At 41.7% G+C, this 24,301-nt stretch overlaps 3 protein-coding genes across 18 annotated transcripts in view; 2 read left to right on the top strand and 1 right to left on the bottom strand.

Annotated features, from left to right (window-relative positions):
* The window catches only part of LOC119494180 (fibroblast growth factor 18-like), a 247,537-nt gene that overhangs the window by 217,853 nt on the left and 5,383 nt on the right, over positions 1–24,301 (bottom strand). The gene's annotated exons all lie outside the window — the stretch shown is intronic.
* Positions 1–24,301, top strand: part of LOC119494157 (protocadherin alpha-C2-like) — a 169,968-nt gene that overhangs the window by 106,653 nt on the left and 39,014 nt on the right. Inside the window, exon 1 of one of the 14 annotated variants that reach the window (XM_037779819.1) lies at positions 3,840–6,315. The exons of 10 other annotated variants lie outside the window; for them this stretch is intronic. In XM_037779819.1, the coding sequence (XP_037635747.1) occupies positions 3,946–6,315 (2,370 nt within the window). In that variant the 5' untranslated portion in view covers positions 3,840–3,945. Of the gene's footprint in view, positions 1–3,839; positions 6,316–10,666; positions 13,539–14,864; positions 17,383–21,380; positions 23,853–24,301 lie in introns of those variants that run through there. 3 more of the 14 variants (XM_037779813.1, XM_037779814.1, XM_037779810.1) reach the window with 3 other exon arrangements.
* Positions 4–7,541, top strand: LOC119494170 (protocadherin alpha-8-like). Its single transcript, XM_037779841.1, has 2 exons — positions 4–2,853; positions 6,316–7,541. Exons 1-2 carry the CDS (start codon positions 478–480, stop codon positions 6,331–6,333), a joined length of 2,394 nt encoding a protein of 797 aa, XP_037635769.1. The 5' UTR covers positions 4–477; the 3' UTR covers positions 6,334–7,541.

Here is a 24,301-nt window from a genome sequence, read left to right on the forward strand (position 1 = left end):
GTCACTTTTTTCACTTTACACTCATCGATGTATTATTGTCCCTCTTTCCAGTTATATCATCATTCCCTGATTAATTTACTTTCCAACTACTTGGCTTCTTTCTCTGTTCTTGTATTTTGTCTTTGTGATAAAACAAACATAACGTTTCACGGAATCCGATCATACATTTCTGGTATATCCTTTAAGAAACAGCATTAACTCATGCGATGTAGTTTGTAAAGAATCCACTGTGGTCTATGAAAGGAACGCAAGATGTCGCCCGAGACCACACATCCAATCGTGGCCATTAATGACGTAAAACTCCTCCTCCGCTGTCGGTGAATCAGCCTGTCCGTTTCGTAGGGGCTGGGTTTGTAAACCACTTCGTCTCGAAAGATGGTTCCTAAATGAAGAGCGCTTGGCTGTCTTGTGGATATTTCCCCGTTTTTGTGGATGAATGACGTTTATTTGCTTGGATTTCTCATCTAAACAAAAAGGATGAGTCGTCAACAGCGTAGAGAGGCCGTATGGGTGTTGTGCGCCATTCTTCTTTGTTTATCCGGCTGGTCTGCAGCTCAGATCTCCTACTCCGTTTCCGAGGAGGTGGACAAAGGGACAGCGGTGGGGAATCTCGCTAAGGATTTAAACATTCAGACACAGCAACTGGAGGAGCGGGGATTTCGGATTGTATCGGGATACAGTAAGAAATATTTCGAGGCTAATTTGAGAACAGGAGCTTTGGTTGTTAACGAGAGGATAGACCGAGAAGAGCTTTGTCCAAATTTACCCAAGTGTTCCCTAAATATAGAGGGACTATTGAGCCATCCTATGAATATTTATCGCATTGAGGTCAGTGTTCTTGACATCAACGATAACACACCATCATTCCTGGAGCAAATCCATGTGTTTAATATCTCCGAGTCGTCCTCAACGGGAGAGAGGTATCCGCTCCCAATAGCTCAGGATGCAGACACGGGCAGTAATTCAGTGAAAACCTACAAGTTAAGTCCGAACGAGCATTTCTCCATAGATGTGAGCAGCGGAGGAGACGGTGCGTCCGCTGAGTTGGTGCTGCAGAAAGCTTTAGACCGAGAGAAACAACCCACTATTAGATTAACATTAACTGCTGTAGACGGAGGAAAACCTGCAAGGTCTGGCACTATGCAGCTTCTTGTGAATGTGATAGATGTTAATGATAACATCCCTTCCTTTAGCAAGCCGCTTTATAAAGTAAGAGTCAGCGAAAATGCATCCATAGGTACAACAATATTGAAGCTAAATGCAACTGATTTAGACGAAGGGTCAAATTCCGACATCAGATATTCTTTAATGAAAGGAGGAAATGTGAAATCTCCTGATAGATTCATTGTCAGTCCTGAAAGTGGTGAAATCATTGTGAAGGCTAATTTGGATTATGAGGAAAGTAATGCATATGAATTACGAGTACAAGCAACAGACCAGGGTGGATCCCCTCGCAGTGGTTATTCTAAAGTGCTGGTAGAGGTTGTTGATGTCAATGACAATGCACCAGAAATCTCTATAACTTCACTAATGAGTCCAGTGAAGGAAAATGCTGAAATTGGAACAGTTGTTGCATTGGTTACTGTGACTGATAAAGATGGAGGGCAAAATGGCCTTACCACTTGTAAAATCAAAAACTCAGTCCCTTTTTCATTAAAGTCAAACTACAAAAACTATTACTCTCTGATAGTTGATGGTCTCCTTGACAGAGAGATTGTGTCACAGTACAATGTAAGCATCACTGCTACAGATGAAGGTAGTCCACCTCTTTCTAGCACTGCTGTAATCACTGTGCAAATTTCTGATATTAATGACAACGCACCTCATTTCCCAGAAGCCAACATAAATATTTATGTGAAGGAGAATAGTAAAGTGGGAGATATCATAGCAAGAACAACTGCACAGGATGCAGATGCAAATGAAAATGCTAGATTGACTTATTCATTAATGGATAATTATCCAAAAAGTTTTCCAATTTCAACAGTTGTGAATATCAACTCAGAGACTGGGGATATAGTCAGTCTGCAGTCTTTTAACTATGAGGAGTTAAGCACGTTTCAGTTTAAAGTTCAGGCCACAGACTCTGGTGTTCCTCCGCTCAGCAGCAACGTGACTGTGAACGTTTTAATCCTGGATGAAAACGACAATAATCCAACAATTCTGGCGCCCTATTCTGAGCACGGCTCCGTTAACAGTGAGAGCATCCCCTATTCTGCTGAAGCGGGATACTTTGTGGCAAAGATCAGGGCTGTAGACGCAGACTCTGGATACAACGCGCTGCTTTCTTATCACCTCTCTGAGCCCAAAGGAAACAACCTCTTCCGGATCGGAACCAGCACCGGAGAAATCAGGACTAAGAGGAGAATGAGTGACAATGACCTGAAAACTCACCCCTTGATGGTGTTGGTTTCTGATAACGGAGAACCCTCCCTGTCAGCTACTGTGTCTATTGATGTGGTGGTGGTTGAAAGCACAGCTGACATCCAGACTCAGTTCAGACATGTGCCCATAAAGGAGGACAGCTTCTCTGATTTGAACCTGTATCTGCTGATTGCCATTGTGTCGGTGTCAGTGATCTTTCTGCTGAGCCTCATCAGTTTAATAGCTGTCAAATGCCACAGGACAGATGGCAGTTTCAGCAGGTACAGCGCCCCGATGATCACCACCCACCCTGACGGGAGCTGGTCTTACTCCAAATCTACTCAGCAGTATGACGTGTGTTTCAGCTCAGACACACTGAAGAGTGACGTAGTGGTTTTCCCCGCACCATATCCACCTGTAGATGGTGAGCTGATCAGTATTAACGGAGGAGACACTTTTACCAGAACTCAGACTTTACCCAACAAAGACAAGGTATGTGTTCTTCAGTAATAATGAAGTGCTTTCAGTTTACAATTGCTGTTATTTACATTTTTTGCGATAAGCTTTTGGTGTTATTCTGCATGTAAAAGTTAACAGAACCTGAAAACAAAGTAATAAAAGTAGTAATAATAGCTCCCCTGTTGAGAGACTTCACAAACTGTTCATGTGAGCATACAATGTAGATAATAACAAATAGAAATTCACATCAGTGATGGAACTCAGACAGTTACAAATTTTGTAACACCTCGAAGAAAGAGCACCCATACTCATATTTTTATGTTTTAAGGTCCTGCGATGGCAGCCTTTGAAAACAGGATTGTTTGATAATATCGGCTCTAAACAGTTGATCAGCACACTGGATCTATTCAGTTTATAGCCTGAATGTACAGCGCTGTCCGTGGTGCTGAAATTAGTCTGTGCAATCGTTGCATTCTGTAAACTCTCTGGATCCTTCTATTGTTAAACCATCTACATTGTTTTAGTGAAAACAATGACAGTATTACATTTGTATTCTTTAAGGGATATGTTGGTTGACTTGTTAATAATGCTAATTACGTAACTATTCTACATGAATAGTTAATGTTGCCTGAAATTCCCTCAAATTGAGTTTTTTTGTGGATGCACTACACCACCAGGACTCTGCTGTACCCTTGAATAGCTCCTTAAGTTTCCAGATTTACATTTGAAAATGGGCATGACTATATGTCATAAAAAATAACTTTTGATTTGTGTTTCTATGCGATGAAGTCAATCTGTGCAAACTATTCATATAACACAGCTTTTATAATACTGCAACACATTGGAATTTCTGTTACTCACATTTATGTTGACATATCTGTCAGTTACCACATGATGTCGCTGGAGACCACAGATATGATTGTTACAATATGTGTAAAACTCCTCCCTGCACGGGAAACCTGAAACCGTCATTGGCCGTCAGTTTATAGAGAGACACGGGATCGTGCTGTGGGGAGAAGGGCTGCTGCTACTGCTGCTACTGCTGCTGGGGAATCGCGTTAAAGAAGGATATATAAATACACTGGAAATACACGAGAAGAGAGATTCAGTGTTAAATGTGCAACGATGGGAAAGGAGGGATATGCCTGGATTCATATTGTTGCGCTGCTGTGTCTTTGTGACTGGTCTGCTTCGCAGTTATCCTACTCCATTTCCGAGGAGGTGAACAAAGGCACCGTGGTGGGGAATATCGCAAAGGATTTAAATTTGAATGTACAAGACCTAGAAAACAGGGATCTACGTATTGTTTCGAGTTACAGTAAGAAATATTTCGACGTGAATTTGCGGACCGGGAACATCTTTGTTGATGAGAGGATAAACAGAGAGGAGCTTTGTCCGAACACGGCACAATGCTCCCTGAGAATACAGGCTGTTTTGAGCAATCCAATGAATGTTCACCGCATTGAGGTCAGTGTTTTAGACATAAATGATAACTCGCCGGAATTTATTGAACAATCGTATTCGTTAAACACCTCCGAATCAATGTCACCGGGAGAACAATATCTTCTCCCAATAGCAGTAGACGCAGATATAGGCAGTAACTCAGTGAAGAGCTACAAGCTGAGCCAAAACGAATATTTCTCGCTTGATGTGCAGAGCGGCGGAAAACACGGAGTGTCTGCTGAGTTAGTGCTGCAGAAAGCTTTAGACAGAGAGAAACAGCCGTTTATTAAACTGATACTGACCGCTGTGGATGGAGGAAAACCTCCTAGATCGGGTACATTACAGATCAATGTAAATGTAGTAGATGCGAATGATAATTCGCCAATTTTCAGCAAATCGCTTTATAAAGTACATGTGCGTGAAAATTCTGCACACGGAACAGTGGTAATTAAGATGAACGCAACAGATTTAGACGAGGGCATGAACAGTAAGATCTTGTATTCATTTGTCAAAAGAGGAAATATTGATCCGTCAAATATTTTCGATCTAAATTCAGAAACAGGAGAAATAACTGTGAAGGGGACATTAGATTATGAAGAGACGCCTGCTTATGAAGTTAGAGTTCAAGCAATGGATCAGGGCACCTCTCCTCGTAGTGCGCATGCTAAACTGCTGATAGAGATAATTGATGTGAATGACAATGCCCCAGAAATATCAGTGACGTCACTCATGACCCCAGTAAAAGAAGATGCAGAACTGGGAACAATAGTTGCCTTGGTTACAGTGAGTGATAAAGATGGAGGAAACAATGGTGTAACTAAATGTGAGGTAGTTGGGTCTGTTCCATTTAAACTGAAGTCCAACTACAAAAATGACTATTCATTAGTAGTAGATGGACCACTGGACAGAGAAAACACTTCTCTTTACAATGTCACTATTACAGCCACAGATGAAGGAAGTCCACCTCTGTCCAGTGTCAGGGTCATTACTGTTCATGTTTCTGATGTCAATGATAACGCACCTCGATTTATGGAGCCTGTGATTAATGTTTATGTGAAAGAGAATAGTCCAACAGGCTCCATTATTTCTACAATAAATGCATTTGATCCTGATCTGGACAGTAATGCAAAACTGACTTACAAGTTGTTAGATAGTTATCCAAAAAATATTCCAGTTTCATCAGTTTTAAACATCAACTCAGAGACTGGAGATATGGTCAGCCTGCAGTCTTTTAACTATGAGGAGTTAAACACGTTTCAGTTTAAAGTTCAGGCCACAGATTCTGGTGTTCCTCCGCTCAGCAGCAACGTGACCGTGAACGTTTTAATCCTGGATGAAAACGACAATAATCCAAATATTCTGGCGCCCTATTCTGAACACGGCTCCGTTAACAGTGAGAGCATCCCCTATTCTGCTGAAGCAGGATACTTTGTGGCAAAGATCAGGGCTGTAGACGCAGACTCTGGATACAACGCGCTGCTTTCTTATCACCTCTCTGAGCCCAAAGGAAACAACCTCTTCCGGATCGGAACCAGCACCGGAGAAATCAGGACTAAGAGGAGAATGAGTGACAATGACCTGAAAACTCACTCCTTGGTGGTGTTGGTTTCTGATAACGGAGAACCCTCCCTGTCAGCTACTGTGTCTATTGATGTGGTGGTGGTTGAAAACACAGCTGACATCCAGACTCCATTCAGACATGTGCCCATAAAGGAGGAGAGCTTCTCTGATTTGAACCTGTATCTGCTGATCTCCATTGTGTCGGTGTCAGTGATCTTTCTGCTGAGCCTCATCAGTTTAATAGCTGTCAAATGCCACAGGACAGACGGCAGTTTCAGCAGGTACAGCGCCCCAATGATCACCACCCACCCTGACGGGAGCTGGTCTTACTCCAAATCTACTCAGCAGTATGACGTGTGTTTCAGCTCAGACACACTGAAGAGTGACGTAGTGGTTTTCCCCGCACCATATCCACCTGTAGATGGTGAGCTGATCAGTATTAACGGAGGAGACACTTTTACCAGAACTCAGACTTTACCCAACAAAGACAAGGTAGGTCATCTGTGCTGAATGCTTAAGAACATAACAATTATATGATGGAAATATAAATATAATGCAATTTCATGGCTGCTTATGAGTCACACCATTTACAGTATAAAACATATGTATGTAGAACGTAAATCAAGCATCATAGATAAGGCAACACAATAGCCTACCTTTACTGACTACCAATTTATCCTGTGTGTTGAAACAACAACTTATTTAACTTCTCACGACAGTCTTATTGCACTGTAAGTCTTGGGTATGTTCGAGATCAGTTGCTTAGCCACAAGTTTTAACATAACTTCCAGCTCTTTCAGAATTTGTTGCATATGTTCTCATACCCTAAGTTGTCTGTGCTGAAATTACCAAGCTTCACTGATGTTTTAAGTAAACAGCTTGTGTGTTAAAGTGGGACAATCTAACTAATTTAGTATATTGCCTGTATTTAGATAGAGCTCTCAATGGTGCTGAACTACGTTTGGGTGTAATTCAGCTGCAAACCCTGCTGCTTTTATGTCTGTTGAAAGCATGTTGTTTGTGATTAAATTAATCTAAGCTGTTCTTCAGCTGAATTGAAAGGGAGGTCGACATGGCACTTAGTTTGCAAACTCAGGTGTATGTAACTGCATCGCTCTGATCTAACATTTGTAATGCATTCTGAAGTTGAATGTGGTGAAAAGGCGCTGTCCTTGGTGCTTGATTTTGTGTTGACAATACAAGGTTTCTGCATCCCATCCTGTGATGAATCACAGTTGTTTCTTTAATTTATTATTCATTCTAGATATGGGGATTTTTGGAGTATAGCAAGCAGACTCTGAAATTAAATTCGAAGTAATTGTCCACCTGGGTATATTGTATTATTTGTACTTCATACAACAGCTTGTTTAGCCACTGAAATAGCTTGAGGGTTGTCACACTCTTAATATTAAAATAAATGTTTAAACTTGACCATTTATTTCATTCATAATATTTGAAATTATATGACTATATGAAACATTGGATTGTATTTTCTTTAATTCACCACATGATGTCGCATGAGACCATGAACATGAATGTGTTTGTATATCCAAAACTCCTCCCTGCATGGGAAAAAATGAAATCGTCATCGGCCATTAGTACACCCGCGGACACTGCTGTGTCGAGAAGGGCAGGAGCTTTACCACTACTGTATTTCTTTGGACGGAAATATCTCTACCGGGGATAAATGGTCGACTGGGCTCAGTTCTTTTCTTGCATCAACAATGTATTTTCGACGACAAAGGGAATACGTCTGGATTCACGTGGTTGTGCTTCTTTGTCTTTGTGACTGGTCTGCTTCGCAGTTATCCTACTCGATTTCCGAGGAGGTGAACAAAGGCACCGTGGTGGGGAATATCGCAAAGGATTTAAACCTCAATGTTCAGGAACTAGAGAACAGGGATCTGCGCATTGTTTCGAGTTACAGTAAGAAATACTTTGACGTGAATTTGCGGACCGGGAACATATTTGTTGATGAGAGGATAAACAGAGAGGAGCTTTGTCCAAATGTGGTAAAATGCTCCATCAAAATACAAGCCGTTTTAAACAATCCTATGACTGCACACCGCATTGAGGTTAATGTTTTAGATATAAATGATAATTCGCCTGCTTTTATTGAGAAAACGTATTCTTTGAATATTTCCGAATCATCTTTAACCGGAGAGCGACATCTTCTCCCAATAGCAGAGGACGCAGATATAGGCAGTAACTCAGTGAAGAGCTACAAGCTGAGCCAAAATGAATATTTCTCGCTTGATGTGCAGAGCGGCGGAGAACACGGAGTGTCTGCTGAGTTAGTGCTGCAGAAAGCTTTAGACAGAGAGAAACAGTCAGTAATTACACTGCTTCTGACGGCTGTAGATGGGGGTAAACCTGCTAGATCTGGGTCATTACAAATACATGTTAATGTATTAGATGCCAATGATAATATACCAACTTTTAGCAAATCGCTTTATAAAGTACGTGTGCGTGAAGATACCTCACACGGTACAGTGATAATAAAGTTAAATGCAACAGATTTAGACGAGGGCATGAACAGTAAGATCCTGTATTCTTTTATCAAAAGAGGAAGCACGGATCCATCCAATATTTTCGATCTAAATTCAGAAACAGGAGAAATAACTGTGAAGGGGACATTAGATTATGAAGAGACGCCTGCTTATGAAATTAGAGTTCAAGCAATGGATCAAGGCATTTTTCCTCGTAGTGCGCATGCTAAACTGCTGATAGAGATAATTGATGTGAATGACAATGCCCCAGAAATATCAGTGACGTCACTCATGACCCCAGTAAAAGAAGACGCAGAACTGGGAACAATAGTTGCCTTGGTTACAGTGAGTGATAAAGATGGAGGAAACAATGGTGTAACTAACTGTGAGGTAGTTGGGTCTGTTCCATTTAAACTGAAGTCCAACTACAAAAATGACTATTCATTAGTAGTAGATGGACCACTGGACAGAGAAAACACTTTTCTTTATAATGTCACTGTTACAGCCACAGATGAAGGAAGTCCACCTCTGTCCAGTATCAGGGTCATTACTGTTCATGTTTCTGATGTCAATGATAACGCACCTCGATTTATGGAGCCTGTGATTAATGTTTATGTGAAAGAAAATAGTCCAACAGGCTCCATTATTTCTACAATAAATGCATTTGATCCTGATCTGGACGGTAATGCAAAACTGACTTACAAGTTGTTAGATAGTTATCCAAAAAATATTCCAATATCATCAGTTTTAAACGTCAACTCAGAGACTGGAGATATAGTCAGCCTGCAGTCTTTTAACTATGAGGAGTTAAACACATTTCAGTTTAAAGTTCAGGCCACAGACTCTGGTGTTCCTCCGCTCAGCAGCAACGTGACTGTGAACGTTTTAATCCTGGATGAAAATGACAATAATCCAAATATTCTGGCGCCCTATTCTGAACACGGCTCCATTAACAGTGAGAGCATCCCCTATTCTGCTGAAGCAGGATACTTTGTGGCAAAGATCAGGGCTGTAGACGCAGACTCTGGATACAACGCCCTACTTTCTTATCACCTCTCTGAGCCCAAAGGAAACAACCTCTTCCGGATCGGAACCAGCACAGGAGAAATCAGGACTAAGAGGAGAATGAGTGACAATGACCTGAAAACTCACCCCTTGGTGGTGTTGGTTTCTGATAATGGAGAACCCTCCCTGTCAGCTACTGTGTCTATTGATGTGGTGGTGGTTGAAAGCACAGCTGACATCCAGACTCAGTTCAGACATGTGCCCATAAAGGAGGAGAGCTTCTCTGATTTAAACCTTTATCTGCTGATCGCCATTGTGTCGGTATCAGTGATCTTTCTGCTGAGCCTCGTCAGTTTAATAGCTGTCAAATGCCACAGGACAGACGGCAGTTTCAGCAGGTACAGCGCCCCAATGATCACCACCCACCCTGACGGGAGCTGGTCTTACTCCAAATCTACTCAGCAGTATGACGTGTGTTTCAGCTCAGACACACTGAAGAGTGACGTAGTGGTTTTCCCCGCACCGTATCCACCTGTAGATGGTGAACTGATCAGTATTAACGGAGGAGACACTTTTACCAGAACCCAGACTTTACCCAACAAAGACAAGGTAGGCCATCTGTGCTGAATGATTGTAGAACATAACAATGCTATCATGAAAATATAAATATAATGTAATGTCATGGCTGCTTATGAGTCACACCATTTACAGTATAAAACATATGTATGTAGAACGTCAATTGAGCATAATAGATAAGGCAACACAATAGCTTACCTTTACTGACTCACAATGTATCCTGTGTGTTGAAACAGCAACTAATTTAACTTCTCACAACAGTCTGATTGCACTTTAAGGCTTGGGTATGTAGGAGATCAGTTGCTTAGCCACAAGTTGTAACATAACTTCTAGCTCTTTCAGAATTTGTTGCATATGTTCTCATACCCTAAGTTGTCTGTGCTGAAATACCAAGCTTCACTCATGTTTCAAGTAAACAGCTTGTGTGTTAAAGTGGGATATGTAACTAATTTAGTTTATTGCCTGTATTTAGATAGAGCTGTCCGTGGTGCTGAACTACGTCTGGGTGTAATTCAGCTGCAAAACCTGCTGCTTTTATATCTGTTGAAAGCATGTTGTTTGTGATTAAATTGATCAAAGCTGTTCATTAGCTGAATGGAAAGGGAGGTCGACATGGCACTTAGTTTGCAACCTCAGGTGTATGTAACTGCATCGCTCTGATCTAACATTTGTAATGCATTCTGAAGTTGAATGTAGTGAAAAGGCGCTGTCCTTGGTGCTTGATTTTTTGTTGGCATTACGTGGTTTCTATATTACATCCTACTGTGAATCACAGTTGTTTCTTAATTTTATTATTCATTCTAAATATGGGACTTTTGGAGTATGGCAAGTACACTCTGAAATTAAATTCGAAGTAATTGTCTATCTGGATATATTGTATTATTTGTACTTCACACAATAGCTTGTTTAGCCACAGAAATTGATTGATGGTTGTCACACTCTTACTATCAAAATAAATGTTTAAACTTGACCATTTATGTCATTCATAATATTGGAAATTATATGACTTTGTGATACAATGGATTGTATTTGCTTACATTCACCACATGATGTCGCATGAGACCATGGACATGAATGTGTTTGTATATCTAAAACTCCTCCTCCCTGCATGGGAAAAAATGAAATCGTCACTGGCCAGTAGTACACCCGCGGACGGTGCGGTGACGAGAAGGGCAGGAGCTTTACCACAACTGTATTTCTTTGGACGGAAATATCTCTACCGAGGATAAATTATCGACTGGGCTCAGGTCTTTTCTTGCATCAACAATGTATATTCGACGACAAAAGCAATACGTCTGGATTCACGTGGTTGTGCTTCTTTGTCTTTGTGACTGGTCTGCTTCGCAGTTATCCTACTCGATTTCCGAGGAGGTGAACAAAGGCACCGTGGTGGGGAATATCGCAAAGGATTTAAACCTCAATGTTCAGGAACTAGAGAACAGGGATCTGCGCATTGTTTCAAGTTACAGTAAGAAATATTTTGACGTGAATTTGCGGACCGGGAACATATTTGTTGATGAGAGGATAAACAGAGAGGAGCTTTGTCCAAATGTGGTGAAATGCTCCATCAAAATACAGGCTGTTTTAAACAATCCAATGACTGCTCACCGCATTGAGGTCAATGTTTTAGATATAAACGATAATTCGCCTGCTTTTGTTGAAAAAACGTATTCTTTGAATATTTCCGAATCATCTTTAACCGGAGAGCGATATTTTCTCCCAATAGCAGAGGACGCAGATATAGGTAGTAACTCAGTGAAGAGCTACAAGCTGAGTCAAAACGAATATTTCTCGCTTGATGTGCAGAGCGGCGGAGAACACGGAGTGTCTGCTGAGTTAGTGCTGCAGAAAGCTTTAGACAGAGAGAAACAGCCAGTAATTACACTGCTTCTGACGGCTGTAGATGGAGGTAAACCTGCTAGATCTGGGTCATTACAAATACATGTTAATGTATTAGATGTTAATGATAATATACCCATTTTTAGCAAATCGCTTTATAAAGTGCGTGTACCTGAAAATGCTCCACACGGTACACTAGTAATTAAGTTAAATGCAACAGATTTAGACGAAGGCATGAACAGTAAGATTCTGTATTCTTTTATCAAAAGAGGAAATGCGGATCCATCAAATATTTTCGATCTAAATTCAGAAACAGGAGAAATGACTGTGAAGGGGACATTAGATTATGAAGAGACGCCTGCTTATGAGGTAAGAGTTCAAGCAATGGATCAAGGCACCACTCCTCGTAGTGCGCATGCTAAACTGCTGATAGAGATAATTGATGTGAATGACAATGCCCCAGAAATATCTGTGACGTCACTCATGACCCCAGTAAAAGAGGACGCAGAACTGGGAACAATAGTTGCCTTGGTTACAGTGAGTGATAAAGATGGAGGAAACAATGGTGTAACTAACTGTAAGGTAGTTGGGTCTGTTCCATTTAAACTGAAGTCCAACTACAAAAATGACTATTCATTAGTAGTAGATGGACCACTGGACAGAGAAAACACTTCTCTTTACAATGTCACTATTACAGCCACAGATGAAGGAAGTCCACCTCTGTCCAGTGTCAGGGTCATTACTGTTCATGTTTCTGATGTCAATGATAACGCACCTCGATTTATGGAGCCTGTGATTAATGTTTATGTGAAAGAGAATAGTCCAACAGGCTCCATTATTTCTACAATAAATGCATTTGATCCTGATCTGGACAGTAATGCAAAACTGACTTACAAGTTGTTAGATAGTTATCCAAAAAATATTCCAGTTTCATCAGTTTTAAACATCAACTCAGAGACTGGAGATATGGTCAGCCTGCAGTCTTTTAACTATGAGGAGTTAAACACGTTTCAGTTTAAAGTTCAGGCCACAGATTCTGGTGTTCCTCCGCTCAGCAGCAACGTGACTGTGAACGTTTTAATCCTGGATGAAAACGACAATAATCCAAATATTCTGGCACCCTATTCTGAACACGGCTCCGTTAACAGTGAGAGCATCCCCTATTCTGCTGAAGCGGGATACTTTGTGGCAAAGATCAGGGCTGTAGACGCAGACTCTGGATACAACGCGCTGCTTTCTTATCACCTTTCTGAGTCCAAAGGAAACAACCTCTTCCGGATCGGAACCAGCACCGGAGAAATCAGGACTAAGAGGAGAATGAGTGACAATGACCTGAAAACTCACCCCTTGGTGGTGTTGGTTTCTGATAACGGAGAACCCTCCCTGTCAGCTACTGTGTCTATTGATGTGGTGGTGGTTGAAAGCACAGCTGACATCCAGACTCAGTTCAGACATGTGCCCATAAAGGAGGAGAGCTTCTCTGATTTAAACCTGTATCTGCTGATCTCCATTGTGTCGGTGTCAGTGATCTTTCTGCTGAGTCTCATCAGTTTAATAGCTGTCAAATGCCACAGGACAGATGGCAGTTTCAGCAGGTACAGCGCCCCAATGATCACCACCCACCCTGACGGGAGCTGGTCTTATTCCAAATCTACTCAGCAGTATGACGTGTGTTTCAGCTCAGACACACTGAAGAGTGACGTAGTGGTTTTCCCCGCACCGTATCCATCTGTAGATGGTGAACTGATCAGTATTAACGGAGGAGACACTTTTACCCGGACTCAGACTTTACCCAACAAAGACAAGGTAGGCCATACATTGCAATTCATGTTTCAATAATAGAGTGGGGATTAACTTTATTGGAAATCCATTTGTAATATTTGACTTCTTATGAGCCACGCACTTTGATATAAGAATTTATGCAAGCTTGGATAAATATGGAGTTAATGAAAGTGTTAGCAAGGCTACAGTCATCTGTTCATAAACAACTAATATAACTTTTCATGAATGCACGACCACACTTCATGGAGGCTGCTGTATTTTATGGAGATTAAGTTCCTTAACTACAAATAACATTAGCAAGATAACTCATAGTCCTGTTACAATTTGTTCCATATGGCTTGCTCTCGCCTTCAAGCTACACATCTCCATTAAAACAGCACACACAGAAAAATTATTTCAGGGTATTATTTTACATAACAGCTTAGTCTCATAAGCTTCCAAATAGCCACGCTGTTTGTTTTTGTCATATGTGGCGAAGTAAAGACAAAAAGGTTTAAAAATGCCCTCTGAAAATATTTCATGTACTGAGGTTGACTTGAAAACCATTTTGCCTGAGTTTAAACAGCGCGGACCATGGTGTTAGTTTTTGCAAACCTGGGCTTCAGCACCCTTATGCCGTTAACCTGTTCATACTGTATACCCTCTGGGGAAAAAAGTCTCAACAGTATAGGGCAGCGTGACATCAGCAGGTTATCACTTGTATTGAGACAGCCTTGCCATTGTGCTGAACTTAAAGAGCTTTGCCTTCATTGCCATTCTGCTCTCAAAAACAATTTTAACACTGAACTAAAAAAAGCTCTTTAGAACTGAACATGTTGTGAAATGGCGCTCTCCATGGTGCTGAAGTCGGGCTTGTAACAACTCCGTCGTCCTACTATGAAACAAGCACGTTTTTATGTATCATTATAGGCATTGCTAACTAAAGGACTTTATATTGTATTTAAATTACATGAGTAAATATTTTAGTCTTTTCTTTTTTTGTGGATTCATTACAGTATTTGAACTTTGAGGTGGCTTGTCTGGCTTTAGAAAATGTCCAACAATGGATGGTTGTTGCACTCTCAATATTTAACTAAATGTTTTCGATACTAAACGTCGGCATTAAGACGTGTGTACTTGATGAAATATTTACTATTTGTTTATGATTGGAGGGTTATCACCATGCGAGGATGGACTGCATTTGGAGCCTATAAGAACATTATTTGTGGTGAGATTTAATGCAAAGTTTTTGTCCGAGTATAATTAAAAACTGCTCATCTTTCACCAGAAGATGTCGCTGGAGACCACAGATTTTATTGTTTCTGTCTATCTAAAACTCCTCCTCCGTGGATGGTAAAAAATAAATCGTCATCGCTCATTATAACCCAGGCACTCGATGGTGTTGTTACGAGAGAGGCTGGATCTCAAACGAAGCATTTTACTTTTGAAGGAATCACCTACAGGAGGGGATTAATGATCGTCTCGGTTCAGCTCTTTTATTGCACCAAGGATGTATGTGCGACGACAAAACGAACACGCCTGGATTCATATCGTTGCGCTGCTTTGTCTTTGTGACGGGTCTGTCTCTCAGTTATCTTACTCCATTTCCGAGGAGGTGAACAAAGGCACCGTGGTGGGGAACATCGCGAAGGATTTGAACATCAATGTGCAAGATATAGAAAACAGGGACCTCCAGATCGTATCGGGTTACAAGAGGAAATATTTTGATGTGAATTTGCGGACCGGGAACCTCTTTGTTGACGAAAGAATAGACAGAGAAGAGTTTTGTCCAAATACGGTAAAATGCTCCTTGAAATTACAGGCTGTTCTAAACAATCCAATGACTGCACAGCGTATCGAGGTAAATGTTTTAGATATAAATGATAACTCGCCTGTTTTCATTGACCAGTCGCATTTATTTAATATCTCAGAATCGTTGTCACCGGGAGAGCGATTTCTTCTCCCAATAGCAGAAGATGCGGACATAGGAAGCAACACAGTAAAGACTTACAAGCTGAGCCAAAATGAATATTTCTCGCTTGATGTGCAGAGCGGCGGAGAACACGGAGTGTCTGCTGAGTTAGTGCTGCAGAAAGCTTTAGACAGAGAGAAACAGCCAGTAATTAGACTTATCCTGACCGCTGTAGATGGAGGAAAACCTCCTAGATCGGGAACATTGCAGTTAACTGTTAATGTATTAGATGTCAATGACAACACACCCACTTTCAGTAAATCTCTTTATAAGGTACGTGTTAATGAAAATGCTACTCCCGGAACACTAATGATTAAGTTAAATGTAACGGATTTAGACGAGGGCATGAACAGTAAGATCTTGTATTCATTCATCAAAAGAGGAAATATTGATCCATCAAATATTTTTAATCTAAATTCAGAAACAGGAGAAATGACTGTGAAGGGGACATTAGATTATGAAGAGACGCCTGCTTATGAAGTTAGAGTTCAAGCAATGGATCAGGGCTTCTCTCCTCGTAGTGCGCATGCTAAACTGCTGATAGAGATAATTGATGTGAATGACAATGCCCCAGAAATATCTGTGACGTCACTCATGACCCCAGTAAAAGAAGACGCAGAACTGGGAACAATAGTTGCTTTGGTTACAGTGAGTGATAAAGATGGAGGAAACAATGGTGTAACTAACTGTAAGGTAGTTGGGTCTGTTCCATTTAAACTGAAGTCCAACTACAAAAATGACTATTCATTAGTAGTAGATGGACCACTGGACAGAGAGAACACTTCTCTTTACAATGTCACTATTACAGCCACAGATGAAGGAAGTCCACCTCTGTCCAGTGTCAGGGTCATTACTGTTCATGTTTCTGATGTCAATGATAACGCACCTCGATTTATGGAGCCTGTGATTAATGTTTATGTGAAAGAGAATAGTCCAACAGGCTCCATTATTTCTACCATAAATGCATTTGATCCTGATCTGGACAGTAATGCAAAACTGACTTACAAGTTGTTAGATAGTTATCCAAAAAATATTCCGATATCATCAGTTTTAAACATCAACTCAGAGACTGGAGATATAGTCAGCCTGCAGTCTTTTAACTATGAGGAGTTAAACACGTTTCAGTTTAAAGTTCAGGCCACAGATTCTGGTGTTCCTCCGCTCAGCAGCAACGTGACTGTGAACGTTTTAATCCTGGATGAAAACGACAATAATCCAAATATCTTGGCGCCCTATTCTGAGCACGGCTCCGTTAACAGTGAGAGCATCCCCTATTCTGCTGAAGCGGGATACTTTGTGGCAAAGATCAGGGCTGTAGACGCAGACTCTGGATACAACGCGCTGCTTTCTTATCACCTCTCTGAGCCCAAAGGAAACAACCTCTTCCGGATCGGAACCAGCACCGGAGAAATCAGGACTAAGAGGAGAATGAGTGACAATGACCTGAAAACTCACCCCTTGGTGGTGTTGGTTTCTGATAACGGAGAACCCTCCCTGTCAGCTACTGTGTCTATTGATGTGGTGGTGGTTGAAAGCACAGCTGACATCCAGACTCAGTTCAGACATGTGCCCATAAAGGAGGAGAGCTTCTCTGATTTAAACCTGTATCTGCTGATCGCCATTGTGTCGGTGTCAGTGATCTTTCTGCTGAGCCTCATCAGTTTAATAGCTGTCAAATGCCACAGGACAGACGGCAGTTTCAGCAGGTACAGCGCCCCAATGATCACCACCCACCCTGACGGGAGCTGGTCTTACTCCAAATCTACTCAGCAGTATGACGTGTGTTTCAGCTCAGACACACTGAAGAGTGACGTAGTGGTTTTCCCCGCACCGTATCCACCTGTAGATGGTGAGCTGATCAGTATTAACGGAGAAGACACTTTTACCAGAACTCAGACTTTACCCAACAAAGACAAGGTGAGTTGTTTGAAGCCTTTCACTTCTCTCTCCTTGCTGTCGCATACATGACTTGCAAAGTTTAAATTCCCAATTAAGAATGACCCAATCACGAAAACATTTGTACAAATTTGCATTCAAACAGATAACGGCCTTGTATTAGGTTGTAAAATAGTGGACACATCCTGCAAGTAGATTTGTAGAGCGCTCTCCGTGGTGCTGAAAACACACTGGTGTCTTCTTTGTCCTCCTGGGCTCACAATCCAAAAACACTGGCATGAATTATGCTATCACTCATGCTTTCAGTTACTTATGATGTCAATTCATGAATTCTTTATGCTTGAAAAACAAGTGGCTTCTTACAAGTTGAACTATCTTCAAATAGTAGACCGTGGCGATACTGTTGGCACTTGTTATTAACCTATCTATGGAAAATATTGTTGATGCCTTTGAACTCATATGTTTTCAACAAGTTTTGGTATATTTTTCCATGTGTTAAAATAATTTCAGATTGTTCTGTAATTTTTCTGCAGTAATCTGTGACTATTTAGCCTGATCTTTTCCTCTTTACACAACCGGTTAAAGTAAAACTTTTAGTCTCCCTTTAAAACCTAAGGGTATATAATGTATCACACGTGTTGTAGTATGAGACATGCAGGGAGTGCAACTCTATTTTTGAAAACATTTTCATATCTAAATTGTACCGCGTGGGGTCGCTGATGACCACATGTTTTTGTGAGCTCGGTGTTTTCAGTCTCCTCCTTTCCGAGTGGTGCGTCAGCACACTATGAGTGTCTTTGTGAGAGGAACACAAGTGGCGATGAAACGGAGAGGACCGGAGTGGACGGGATTAAAAATGCTGGCCGATCGGGTGGCGTTTTATGGATGAATATAGTTTGTGTCGCGTCACTTTTTTTTGAGAGCAGCGATGGGCGGTGGAAGGAATAATAACGGAATACTCTGCTGGCTGATCATCCTGTTTTTATCTGACTGGTGTGCTGCTCAGATATCCTACTCCGTTTCCGAGGAGGTGGACAAAGGGACTGTGGTGGGGAATCTCGCAAAGGATTTAAACGTCAACGTCCGAGACCTGCAAACGAGGAATCTGAATATCGTGTCTGGGTACAGTAAGAAATATTTCGAGGCGAATTTTAAAACGGGGGATCTTTATGTTAATGAGCGAATAGACCGCGAGGAGCTTTGTCCAAACACGGTAAAATGCACGCTAAACTTAGAGGCTATACTGAGTAATCCTATGGTGCTCCACCGCATTGAGGTGGTCATTGTTGACTTAAATGACAACGCACCAACCTTCGTTGAGACGTCATATTCACTTAACATATCTGAATTATCACCGACGGGTGAACACTTTTTGCTTCCACTGGCTCTTGATGCAGACACTGGGAGCAATTCAGTAAAGACGTACAGGCTGAGTCCAAATGAATATTTCTCCCTGGATGTGCAAAGCGGTGGAGGGCATAGTGTATCTGCTGAATTGGTGCTGCTGAAAGCTTTGGATCGTGAAAAACAAGCAGTTATTAAGCTATCTCTGACCGCTGTAGATGGAGGAAAGCCTCCTAAAACCGGAACCTTACACATAAATGTAAATGTTCTGGATGCAAATGATAACACGCCGTCATTTAGTAAAACCCTTTACAAGGCACGGGTGAATGAAAACGCACCAGCTGGATCATTAGTGATTCAACTGAGTGCCACAGATTTAGACGAAGGGGACAACGGGAGGCTCACGTACTCTTTTGTCAAGCGTGGAAACTTCAATCCGGCAGATCTGTTCTCCATTAATGCAGAAACTGGAGAGATCATAGTAAAGGGTAGTTTGGATTACGAAGCACAGGCAGCATATGAAATTCATATTCAAGCAACAGACCAAGGAGGGTTGCCTCGGAGTGCAAATGGAAAGCTGCTGGTGGAGGTAGTCGATGTGAACGACAATGCCCCAGAAATTGTGGTGACGTCACTCATGAACCCCGTTAAAGAAGATGCTGAAATCGGAAGCGTTGTCGCTTTAGTGACGGTGACTGATAAAGATGGAGGCAAAAACGGTCAGGCTCGCTGTGCACTTATTGGTTCTGCACCTTTTAAGCTGACTTCCAATTATAAGAATTATTACTCATTAGTTGTAGATGGACCTCTTGATAGAGAAGGATACTCCTCTTATAGCGTCACGATTACAGCTGCTGATGAAGGGACCCCGCCTCTATCCAGCACCAGCGTTATTACTGTTGAAGTATCTGATGTCAATGATAACGCGCCTCGTTTCCTTGAACCCGTGATTCATGTTTATGTGAAAGAAAACAGTCCCGTTGGAGCTCGTATCTGTACGATAACTGCGGTCGATTCTGATATAAATGAAAACGCGAGAGTAACATACTCATTGGATGGAGATTCAAAAAGTATTCCTATAACTTCGGTTGTAAACATCAACTCAGAGACTGGAGATATAGTCAGCCTGCAGTCTTTTAACTATGAGGAGTTAACTACGTTTCAGTTTAAAGTTCAGGCCACAGACTCTGGTGTTCCTCCGCTCAGCAGCAACGTGACTGTGAACGTTTTAATCCTGGATGAAAACGACAATAATCCAAATATACTGGCGCCCTATTCTGAGCACGGCTCCGTTAACAGTGAGAGCATCCCCTATTCTGCTGAAGCGGGATACTTTGTGGCAAAGATCAGGGCTGTAGACGCAGACTCTGGATACAACGCGCTGCTTTCTTATCACCTCTCTGAGCCCAAAGGAAACAACCTCTTCCGGATCGGAACCAGCACCGGAGAAATCAGGACTAAGAGGAGAATGAGTGACAATGACCTGAAAACTCACCCTTTGGTGGTGTTGGTTTCTGATAACGGAGAACCCTCCCTGTCAGCTACTGTGTCTATTGATGTGGTGGTGGTTGAAAGCACAGCTGACATCCAGACTCCGTTCAGACATGTGCCCATAAAGGAGGAGAGCTTCTCTGATTTAAACCTGTATCTGCTGATCGCCATTGTGTCGGTGTCAGTGATCTTTCTGCTGAGTCTCATCAGTTTAATAGCTGTCAAATGCCACAGGACAGACGGCAGTTTCAGCAGGTACAGCGCCCCAATGATCACCACCCACCCTGACGGGAGCTGGTCTTACTCCAAATCTACTCAGCAGTATGACGTGTGTTTCAGCTCAGACACACTGAAGAGTGACGTAGTGGTTTTCCCCGCACCGTATCCACCTGTTGATGGTGAACTGATCAGTATTAACGGAGGAGACACTTTTACCAGAACTCAGACTTTACCCAACAAAGACAAGGTGAGTTGTTTGTAACTCGAGACTAAATTTCTCTCTGATGATAATGCCATTCCATTTCTGAAAGACGTGTTATTATCCGATTTTGAATAGTTTCAACATTTGCTGACTTTTCGTGATATATATTTGATGTATGGCTGTGAAAACAACTTGATACAAAGTAGTACTCTGGGGGATATACATGCAAATCGTCAATTACCTGATGATAGTTATTTATTTATTTTTTCCCGAAAAAAAGCCATTCACTTTCTGGATGTTGGGTAATTTATGTGGGTATTTTTTCGAAACAGTTGCTGAATAATAGTACTTTGAGCTGAGAAGTAATTGGTCAAGTTAGATCTCTGTCACACTGCTGACCAGCAGGGACGCTGTCCATGGTGCTGAAATCTGAATGGTGATTTTGCGCACACGAAAAAAAAGGCTGACTCACTTTTATATTATTTCAAAAGCAGACTACTTCTTTAATATGTGTTGCCCTGGTGACACACAATAGTTTTTACTTACGCACCGGAAACTGTGTCTTTGTTGTGAACGAGATTTTATATAATTTTCCACTGAAATAGCAGGCTACATTTAATAATCTTCAAGTCCTGATTTATTAGCATGAAAATAACAGTTGGTGTCGCTCGAGACCACAATATTCGTGTGGCTCCTTTTTCCACAGACTCCTCCTCTCCGTACGAAGCATCATAGCATCACCAGTGCTTTGTCAGAGAATACACACATGGTCACAGGACAGCGAGGGCTTCGTTTGTTATTCTCCTAAAGTGTGGACATGTTGGAAAATGATCATTTCTTTCATTCTGTGGCAGCGATGGGACGTGGAGGACTAACAGTGGCGATCTGGATACAGATAATAGCTTTTCTTTGTTTGTGCGGCGGGTCGACAGCGCAGCTCTCTTTCTCCGTTTCCGAGGAGGTTGACAAAGGAACGGTGGTGGGAAATCTCGCTAAGGATTTACAGATTAATGTTCACGATTTGGAAAAACGGGATTTACGAGTTGTCTCTGGGAATTCTAAGAAATATTTCGACGTGGATTTAAAGACTGGTGCTCTGTATGTTTGCGATAGGATTGATCGTGAGGAGCTCTGTCCAAATACGGCGAAATGTGCCCTGAATATAGAAGCCATTCTGAGCCACCCGACGCATCTGCATCGCATAGAGGTACAGATTGTTGATATTAACGATAATGCGCCATCTTTTCGTGAAAAGGAGAAGACTTTCAATATGTCTGAATCTTCTTTTACCGGGGAGAGATATCTACTCCCGATGGCAAACGACGCAGACACGGGCAGTAACTCGGTAAAGAGCTACAAGCTGAGTCCAAATGAATATTTCTCACTGGACGTACAGAGCGGAGGACAGCACAGTGAGTCTGCTGAGCTGGTGCTACAGAAAGCTTTAGACAGGGAGAAACAGTCTGTTATCCACCTTACTTTAACTGCTCTGGACGGAGGAAAACCTGCCCGGTCAGGGACATTAAAAATAGTGGTGCATGTCATGGATACAAATGACAATGCTCCGATATTTAGTCAACCTCTGTATAAGGCCCAAGTCACTGAAAATGCACCATTTCAGACATCCATACTGACTGTAACAGCTACAGATTTAGATGAGGGAATGAATTGTGAGATTATGTATTCATTTATTGAGAGGGGGAATTTCAATCCTGAAGCTTTGTTCTCAATAAACTCAGACACAGGAGAAATAACCGTAAAGGGGAAAGTAGACTATGAAGAGAATACAGCATATGATATTCGTGTACAGGCAAGAGATAAAGGTACACCTTCTCGAAGCGTGCATGGTAAAGTGTTAGTGGAAGTAACTGATGTTAATGACAATATACCTGAAATCATTATAACCTCCCTTATGAGCCCAGTTAAAGAGGATTCTGAGGTAGGTACAGTGGTCGCTTTGGTGACTGTGACTGACAAAGATGGGGGTAGTAATGGTCTCACCAGTGCTAACATTCTCGGGTTGGTGCCTTTTAAGCTCAAGCTAAACTACAAGAATTATTATTCATTAACAGTCGATGGACCCCTTGACAGAGAGAGTGTTTCTCAATATAATGTCACCATCATAGCCACTGATGAAGGCACTCCGCCTCTCTCCAGCACCAGTGTTATTCCAGTTCACATTTCTGATGTGAATGACAACGCCCCGTTATTCTCAGAGCCTGTGATTAATGTATATGTGAAAGAAAATAGTGCAGTGGGAGCTACTATCTTTACTATAACAGCAGTTGATCCTGATATAGGAGAAAACGCAAAAGTAACATATTCATCATTGGATGGCAATTCAAAAACTATTCCACTAACTTCTGTTGTAAACATCAATTCAGAAACTGGAGATATAGTCAGCCTGCAGTCTTTTAACTATGAGGAGTTAAAAACATTTCAGTTTAAAGTTCAGGCCATAGACTCTGGTGTTCCTCCGCTCAGCAGCAATGTGACTGTGAACGTTTTAATCCTGGATGAAAACGACAATAATCCAAATATACTGGCGCCCTATTCTGAGCACGGCTCCGTTAACAGTGAGAGCATCCCCTATTCTGCTGAAGCGGGATACTTTGTGGCAAAGATCAGGGCTGTAGACGCAGACTCTGGATACAACGCGCTGCTTTCTTATCACCTCTCTGAGCCCAAAGGAAACAACCTCTTCCGGATCGGAACCAGCACCGGAGAAATCAGGACTAAGAGGAGAATGAGTGACAATGACCTGAAAACTCACCCCTTGGTGGTGTTGGTTTCTGATAACGGAGAACCCTCCCTGTCAGCTACTGTGTCTATTGATGTGGTGGTGGTTGAAAGCACAGCTGACATCCAGACTCCGTTCAGACATGTGCCCATAAAGGAGGAGAGCTTCTCTGATTTAAACCTGTATCTGCTGATCGCCATTGTGTCGGTGTCAGTGATCTTTCTGCTGAGTCTCATCAGTTTAATAGCTGTCAAATGCCACAGGACAGACGGCAGTTTCAGCAGGTACAGCGCCCCAATGATCACCACCCACCCTGACGGGAGCTGGTCTTACTCCAAATCTACTCAGCAGTATGACGTGTGTTTCAGCTCAGACACACTGAAGAGTGATGTAGTGGTTTTCCCCGCACCGTATCCACCTGTAGATGGTGAACTGATCAGTATTAATGGAGGAGACACTTTTACCAGAACTCAGACTTTACCTAATAAAGACAAGGTAAGAGTAACAGCACATAAGAGACAGGGCTGTGGGGGATTTAACGTTCTACTTTCCAAATAATGTGATTTGATTCCTAAAGCAGCTGCATTGTGTTTATCCTTGACATTTGTGTACTTCTGTGTGATCTATCTTCTCATTATACCAATTCAAGATTACTCATCTGTACCATTATTATGAGGGTAACACGTTTATAAATCTTGGTCGATTACTTTAGCCCTTGTTCGGCATCACTTTTGGTATATCCAACACATTTTTTATATTTAGCCTCTTGCTCAATCCTATTTAAATAGGTGTATTAGGTTGATTATGTGTGTTTCTTCTCATTTGAGTTTAAGACACTTAAATGACACAATATAATTACTATAAACATTTAATATTTCATCCTTTCTTTTAATATTTGAATGCCTCCTACTTCAAAATAACCACAAGATGTCGCTATCAGCTCA

Source organism: Sebastes umbrosus, chromosome 9, assembly GCF_015220745.1.
Source record: "Sebastes umbrosus isolate fSebUmb1 chromosome 9, fSebUmb1.pri, whole genome shotgun sequence".
Lineage (NCBI taxonomy): Eukaryota > Metazoa > Chordata > Actinopteri > Perciformes > Sebastidae > Sebastes > Sebastes umbrosus.